Source organism: Nicotiana tabacum, chromosome 15, assembly GCF_000715075.1.
Source record: "Nicotiana tabacum cultivar K326 chromosome 15, ASM71507v2, whole genome shotgun sequence".
NCBI classification, from domain to species: Eukaryota; Viridiplantae; Streptophyta; class Magnoliopsida; order Solanales; family Solanaceae; genus Nicotiana; species Nicotiana tabacum.
This window is the reverse complement of record NC_134094.1, coordinates 62,662,446-62,670,440: the sequence shown is the minus strand read 5'-3', so window position 1 is coordinate 62,670,440 and position 7,995 is coordinate 62,662,446. Positions and strand designations below refer to the sequence as shown.

The 7,995-nt window shown below is 37.3% G+C and overlaps 1 protein-coding gene across 1 annotated transcript; it reads right to left on the bottom strand.

Annotated features, from left to right (window-relative positions):
- Positions 1 to 5,512: 5,512 nt before the first annotated feature.
- LOC142169654 (uncharacterized) lies at positions 5,513 to 7,497 on the bottom strand. The gene is made up of 4 exons (XM_075231549.1): positions 7,079 to 7,497; positions 6,778 to 6,898; positions 6,316 to 6,720; positions 5,513 to 5,947 (listed from the first exon to the last, which is right to left on the bottom strand). Exons 1-4 carry the CDS (start codon positions 7,495 to 7,497, stop codon positions 5,513 to 5,515), a joined length of 1,380 nt encoding a protein of 459 aa, XP_075087650.1.
- Between the last annotated feature and the right edge of the window lie 498 nt (positions 7,498 to 7,995).

Genomic DNA, 7,995 nt, shown 5'->3' with positions numbered 1-7,995 from the left:
CTAAGGAAGCCCGGTATAATCTTTCTCAAGAATATCATACGGATTTTCCCTAATCTGATCTTGCCATTACATATTTTCGCAATAGACATGTGTTAGAGGGATTGTCGATAGAATCGATTCAGGTATGTTAAGGCTATCCCTTCTTTCTTTTTGGCATGGTGCAAATGATACAAATGAACGAGCAAAATACACAACTTTCATAAATGACTCTATTCATAGAAATACTAGGGGTTTCTATATTCTTGATTCCCCATATGTCTTATTATTCTATCATCTGTTCATGGGTCTTAGAAAATACATAAGTTGATAAAGTTTATTTCATGATACTAATCAAAGGCATAATGGTCTTATGATATTCCGAGAGATTTTATTGACGTACTTCTCATGCATTACATTCATTTACACTGACCCATGACCATATGGCATTATATATGCGTATATATATATATATATATGGAATATGGGAAAAGGTTATGGTGTTATATACGCACCACCACCTGATCAGCTGGTATACATTGATGATTTGCCCACAGTGGCCGAGATGATGTGATGGGATGCCCTCAGCGGCTTGATGATGTTATGAACGCATATACCTATGCATGGTATGACATTTATATGCATATGCATGACATTATAAATATTAATGATTCCCAAAGCTATTCAGACTTACATGTTGAGTCTTTTACTCCATGTTTCTATCATGTCTATTTTTACTGATTTATATTCCTTACATACTCGATACATTATTTGTACTGACATCCCTTTGCCTGGTGTTTTACCAAAAAATAAGATTCTCGATCAAAGCCTATTTTTAGAAGAACTTAGTTTACTGATAACCAAGAAATTCCGTACTTTCTCAATTATATGAAAGGAAATAAACGTGACAAGAAATATGAAAATAATTGATCGAAAATAAAAGAAAGTAATTGTATTCCACTAAGAATCAGAACGTGTCTTTACAAGTGAAATTAGTTTCCCTTATATAGGGGTTTACAAATATAACGTTTCATTCCTTTTATGTCTGAGTCATTATGAGCATTAATGACATTAAATGAACCGTTATAATTGGCAATCGTAACTGTCCATGAAGACTCTGTAACAGTTTCGATTCTTCTTTCTCATTAATTGGAGGTTCGTGAATCTTCCCTTTTTATTGTCTTGATTCATTTCATCCGCGTCTCTTCATTAAACAATTTAGGCTTGAGCAACTGCGTCCTTTCATCTCGTGAGTGATTTGTTCGTACCTCTTGTAACTCGTACATCTTTTAATTATTACACTCCAGTTGTTATCTTCTTAATGATCCACGTATCATGCCATGTCATCCGCATATAATTCCACGTGTATTATTTATTTTCTACCAATACAGATAGTCCCCCCACTTGCCGAATATTCTGCAATTGAATATTTGGGAAGTGGTACGTATTTATGGCGGGAATTATTTGCCTCTGTTTCCCATGTATCATTGCGTCTTCTTCAAAACCAACGCACTTCCATTTAATGTATGTGCCACGTGGCCTTCGTCAATTGGGTCTACGACTCTACAGTGGTTTTTAGGGCTTTCTTGCGGCTGCGTCAGTCACGAAGTGACTGTTTTGTTATGACGTTTCCATCATGACTCACTTTACATGACGGTTTCTTTTTCTTATAAATACCTCATGTGCTTTTAGTTCCACGAAACCTCCAATCTACAGTGTTCTTCTTCTTCAATCATTCTTGTTCTTCAGCACGCATTATTTTCTTGTATAACCATATCTTCATCAAACCCCGATCCTCACAGAGTAGTAATTGAAGATGAACTTCCCCCTTTAACTACTCCTGTTAGGAGTAGAAGAGGTGGTAGATTACGTAGTTTAGGATCTATATCTATTCGTGGTTCTACTTCCCAAACCAATATTATTACTCCTTCTTCTTCTAGGACTAGGGCTTCTTCAACCCATAGATCTTCTACCAGAAATAAGGAATCAAGTGAACCCCATTCGAGAACCAACGGTTGATGAAATCGTTCCTCAAGAATTTTCTTTCTCTACTGATCGTGAATCGATTAGGAACCAAGTTACTTCTATGACTTCCCATGATCGTGCCGATGTCTATCCTTCCCAGATTACTAATGGCTTGATTTCTCTTGTGCGAAGAGAATGCCACTAGAAATCTGAATTTCCAGTTTTAGTTCTGGCTCAAACAAAAGGATAACTTCGGACCAGGCTGGTTATTCTTTTGTTTACACATATCCTTTTACCTTAGTTTTCAGACCACCTATTGACCCAGCAATCATAGAACTTTGTCGTTTCTTTAACGTTTGCTTCGGATAGATTGGTCCTATTGTATGGAGAGTTGTTACATGTCTACGATGCCTATCTAATTTGGCTTCCTTACCCTTTACCTTTCAACACTTGCTTTATCTTTATTCCCCTAAGTTGTTTCGTTCAGGGGTCTTTACTCTCGTGGCCAGAAGCAAAAGGGTTTTGGTTAGCCCTAAAGATGATAGAGATCGTGGCTGGTACGCCCGTTTCATTGCTGCTCCCACAAATGGTTTGGTAGGTAAGGAGAACATGCCTTTTCCAGAAAAGTGGAATTTTGCACGTAAGTATTTTTTTAAGTATCTCTCTTCTTCTTTTGTGAGGGAAGAAGAGACTTACGATATCATAGTTTTTTTCTTTTCTTTTTAGCAACCATGGAAGTTTTTGAAGAAATACCAAACTTCCGTGCTTGAGTAGAGAAATTGTTGTCGGTTGCTCCTATGGAAGGAAGGTCTTGGAAATACCTTTCTCATGGGTTTGGTTGGAAAGTCAAGACTCATGGTATCCTTCTCTTTAATTTTCCTCCTTTCTTTTGTATTTACTTAGAGGTTACTAACTTTTTCCTCTGCTAGGGTTTCCCATTCGAGTTGTCAGTGCCGCATCTATTACTTCATCAAGACTCTCTTTGTCCCTTGCTCAAGAGATGTTTTTAAATTCTTCATCAAAGAGAAAAGCGTAGGGAGCTCGTGGCTCGGAGGGTGAAGAGAAACAAGAAGAGAGTCCTTTAGTGCGCAGGCCTCGAGCTAGGAGGCGTGTTATTTCGGATGATGAAACCACCCCTCCTCCAAGTTCAGTTCCTGTGAATGAGCCTGAAAGTGCTACTTTAGGGACTTCTGATGAAGAGATAAATGTTGCCCCTCGTGACTCTACCGATCAATTGTTTTCCCGTGATTTTGATAGTGAAGATTTTGGTCTTGTTTCCGAAGAAGTACTCATTGCCTCTTTTCCAGTATCAGATTGATTCTCAGATTTTCGCTCCTGTTGTTGCTGCTACTGCTCCTCCCGTGGTTGTTTTCACTTCCTCAACTGTCCCTATTGCTACCACTTATCATGTTGAAGTTGGTACTTCCAGTAGCAATAGGATGATGAAAAAGGTTACCATAGAAGTCCCCGAGGATGGTAATATTTTGAAAAAATCTGGTCAAGCCGACGTATGGCTAAAACCTCTACTTGGCCCAGTTGAGAAGTCGAAGTTGGAAAGCCACAGTTCCTTGACATAGATGAATAAAATTGTTCATTCATCTTTGAAGGTATAAGTCTTATCTCTTTTCTTTATTTTCCTTGTGATTTTTTATCTTTGTTTGATAATCACTTCTTCTTTTTTCTTTTGTAGATCAACTTGATAGGCATGGAGCTTATGAAGAGAATTTCCCACACTGAACACCTAGTCAATGATTATCGTACGGAGGCAGACAACTGGAAGGAATAATACGAGGGTCTTCAGTTGGAGAAAGATGTTTTAGATGAGGAGAAGTGTGCTTTGGAACAACAAGTAAGAGTGATGGCGGCAGAATTGGCAATTGAAAAAGCCTCTTCCAGTCAAGTTGGAAAAGATAAAGACATCCTTGAGTCTTCATTTGCAGAGAAACTTTCTAAAGCTACCGAAGAGATTAAGGTTTTGAAAGAACTCCTTAATCAGAAGGAGACCTATGCCGGGGAGCTTGTTCAAACACTCACTCAGGCTCAAGAAGACCTCCGTGACTTTACTGATAAGGTCCAATACTTGGAGAGATCCCTCACCCCTTTGAAGGCTTCTTATGATACCTCATTTACTGAAAGAGAAGAGTTGAAGGCTGAAATTGAGCAATGGTAGAAGGACTATGAGGCTTTCAAAGATAAATCAAATCTTGACGTAAGTTGGGCTTTTTTGAACACTCGCCTCGAGACTTTGATGGAGGCTAGCCAGGAAGGCTTTGACTTGAATGCTGAGATTGCAAATGCTAAGGAAACTATTGAAAAAACTCAGCAAAGTCAGAACGTTTCCTCACCTGAGGTTGGAGTTCCCGAAGGTGATGAACATACTCCTGCTGAAGTTGGTGTTCAAGCCTCTTCTACTCAAGTCGAATCTTCTCCCGCTGCTGGTGATGCCATATTGGATTCTGCCTCTCCCGCTGCTGATAGTGTTGCTTTGGATTCTTCCCCATAGTGTTCTTAGTTTGTTTCTTGAACTTTTGATGGGAAGTTTGTTTTGTTTGTTTTTGTTTTTTATTTTTGGAATGATTGGCTAGTTTTTACCCCTTGGTCCGTTTTAGGGTTTGTAATCAAACTAATACCTTGGTTTTAACTAAGTTTATACTTAGTTTTAGCCAGGTTTATTATATAATATTTCATTTGAGTTTATGTTTGACATGCATTTTAAAAATGCTTAAGTATTTCGTGATTTTGGTATAGACATGAATTTTATAAAAGAGGGACCTTTTATAAATGACACTAATGAAGAAGACGTCTCAACTTCATATTGGTGTAAATATATAATAGAAGTAGGAAAATACGTGTTTCGAAGAGATTTCTTGAATAATTTGAGGAAGTTTCATATTTTGAACTTTCAAATTATACAACACTTTACATGTATTCAAGTAACTTTTTGTACAACATCTACAACTCTTTCATAATTGTTTTCCTTATAACAGATTTCATAAAATTCTAGGGTATATTTTGCCACCCATGACTAATCATTGCCCTTAGTCTAAGTACTCGTAGGATCTTGTAATTTACATCTGTGAGTTTACACTTTATCAAAGCTTATTACAAAGGTTTTTGAATCAGTCTTGTTTTTTGGCTCTTGATTAGCTCTTGATTTTTGATTTTTGGGTTGATCCAGGCTTGACTTGAATTCTGACTCTTTTAGTCTTTTTTAGTCTTCTTTGACTTTCAGTCTTCTTTGTCTTCCATAGTCCCCCAAGTGTTAGATTTTGAAGTATGTAATCTCGAGCACTTGATTATTCCTTCCATGTGGTCCATCTCCTAAAAAGGAAAATACATACCAGACTCGGAGGTATATTTTTAGATGATGACTGCTTAACCCTTTTTATTTCCATCAGAAAGGTTGTAACTCAGACCGGAAATAATTTTGTATCCCGCGTGTCTTTCAGGTCTAATATCATCATTTGGTATGGGCTAGCTTTTTGCCTATCATCTAAAATTATTAGTATAATTTAACTGAACAAAACAAAATTGTAGTTAAGTGATACCTGATCGTGGGTATTTCCCTTGCTTAAAAATAATATTTCTTCAAATGAACAGCATTCCAATTCAAAGGTAACACCTTGTCGTCCATGGTTTCTAATTCATAAGCACCTTTCCCAGCGATACCTCGCACTTTATAAGGACCTTCCCAATTTAGGTTAAACTTTCCTGCTCCAGCTGTTTTTGTTGATTGAAAATCCTTTTTCAGAACAAAGTCCCCAATCTTGAAGTATCTGAGATGAGCCTTCCTGTTGTAGTATCGTTCAATGGTTTGCTTCTGTGCTGCCATCCTTATTAGATTTGCTTCACTTCTTTGCTCGAGTAAATCCAAGTTCGTTCTTAACTCTTCATCATTTGATTCTTCTATTGCTTGTGTGAATCTCATACTTGGCTCTCCTATTTCAACTAGGATTAAGGCTTCTGAACCATAAACAAGTGAAAATGGTGTTTCTCCCGTGCCTGTCTATGTTGTTGTTCGATAAGCCCATAATACTCCTGGTAACACCTCGGGCCAATTTCCTTTTGATTCTTCTAATCTTTTCTTTAAAAATTATTAATAATAATCTTGTTTGTTGACTCAACCTATCCATTTGCCATGGGATGATAAGGTGAGGAAGTTATTCGTTTGATTTGCCAACTTTGAAAAAATTTTGTGACTTTCGAGCCTATAAATTGTGGGCCATTATCACATACGATTTCTTTTGTCACTCTGAATCGGCATATAACATTCTGCCAAATAAAATCCATTACTTCCTTTTCTCGCACCTGTTTGAAAGCTCCTGCCTCTACCCATTTGGAAAAATAATTTGTTAATACTAACAAAAATCGTACCTTTCCTTTAGCTTGTGGCAAAGGACCCACTATATCCATTCCCCACTTCATGAATGGCCACGGGGAAATAACTGTGTGTAATAATTCTGTTGGGCGATGCATATTATTGCCATATCGTTGGCATCTATCACACTTTGCAACAAAACTTTCTGCATCTTCCTCCATTTTAGGCCAGTAGTATCCTGCTCTAATTAGAGTTTTTACCAAAGATCTACCTCCTGCGTGATTTCCACAATGCCCCTCATGCACTTCTTTCATCACATATTCTATTTGAGCAGGTCCAAGGCATCTTGCTAAAGGTCCACTGAATATTTTTCGATATAGATTTCCTCGAATTAAACAGTAACAAGCAGCTTTTCGTCGAAGCGACTGAGACTCTTTTTTGCCTTCAGGTACGGTTCCATACTGTAAAAAATTAACAAGCTCGTTTCTCCAATCCCAAGTCAGATTATTGAAACTTACCTCGTTTTTATCCTGGTCCAGTGCTGAAAGAAATAAATGTATTACGATAGCATTTTCCGCACTTGTTATTTCCGCAACTGATGCAAGATTAGCTAGTGCATATGCTTCTACATTTTCTTCCCTGGGTATTTGCACAATCTTTCATGATTGGAATTGCCTTATCAATTCTCGTGCCTTTTCCAAATATTGTTGCATCTGTGCCTCTCTAGCTATGTAAGTCCCCTGCATCTGATTGACTACCAGTTGAGAATCACTTTTAATCACGATTTGCTCTATGGAGAGTTCACGTGCCAGTTCTAACCCTGCAATTACAGCTTCGTACTCTGCTTCATTGTTAGTAATAGGGTAACATTTAATTGTTTGTCTTATACTTTCTCCTGAAGGTGGAATTAAAACAATACCCAAACCTGCTCCTTTAATATTTGAGGAGCCATCAGTAAATAGAGTCCACGTACCTGGATTAGATCCGATGAATATTTGTAATTCCTTTTCTACTTCAGGAACTATTTTTGTGCTAAAATCTGCTACAAAATCTGCTAAAACTTGTGATTTTATTGCAGTTCTAGGTTGGTACATGATATTATACTCACTGAGTTCTATTGCCCACTTGGCTAATCTACCTGACAATTCTTGTTTATGCAAAATATTCCTTAAAGGATAAGCAGTTATTACGGAAATAGGGTGACATTGAAAGTAAGGTCTCAACTTTCTAGATGCCATAACTAATGCTAAGGCAAGTTTTTCTAAATAAGGATATCTAGTCTCAGTATCTAACAAAGATTTACTGACATAATAAATTGTAGATTATTCACCTTTGTCTTCTCATATCAAAACTGCACTTACAGCCATTTCTGAAGCTATGAGGTAAACGAACAACCTCTCACCATTTTTAGGTTTAGCCAGCAAAGGAGGATTTGATAAGTATGCCTTCAAATTTTTGAGGGCTTGTTGGCATTCTTCAGTCCACTCGAACTGATTTTGTTTTTTTAGCACTGAAAAGAATTTGAAACTTTTCTCCGAAGACTTAGAAATAAATCTTCCCAGAGCTGCTATCCTTCATGTCAATCTTTGTACCTCTTTTTTGCTCGTGAGTATATCAGAAATTTCTTCAATAACTTTGATTTGTGCAGGGTTTACTTCAATACCTCTATTAGATACAAGAAAACCTAAGAACTTACCTGAAGCTATGGCACACTTTTCTTGGTTCAATTTCATATT

What these genes read in the sequence shown, in the direction of transcription:
- LOC142169654 (XM_075231549.1), bottom strand. Translation starts at nt 7,497, where the DNA reads ATGGCATCTAGAAAGTTGAGACCTTACTTTCAATGTCACCCTATTTCC. An exon ending in TACGAAGCTGTAATTGCAGG is followed by an intron (nt 6,899 to 7,078) that starts GTTAGAACTGGC and finishes GCAAATACCCAG; the next exon opens with GGAAGAAAATGTAGAAGCAT. An exon ending in TGGACCAGGATAAAAACGAG is followed by an intron (nt 6,721 to 6,777) that starts GTAAGTTTCAAT and finishes AATTTTTTACAG; the next exon opens with TATGGAACCGTACCTGAAGG.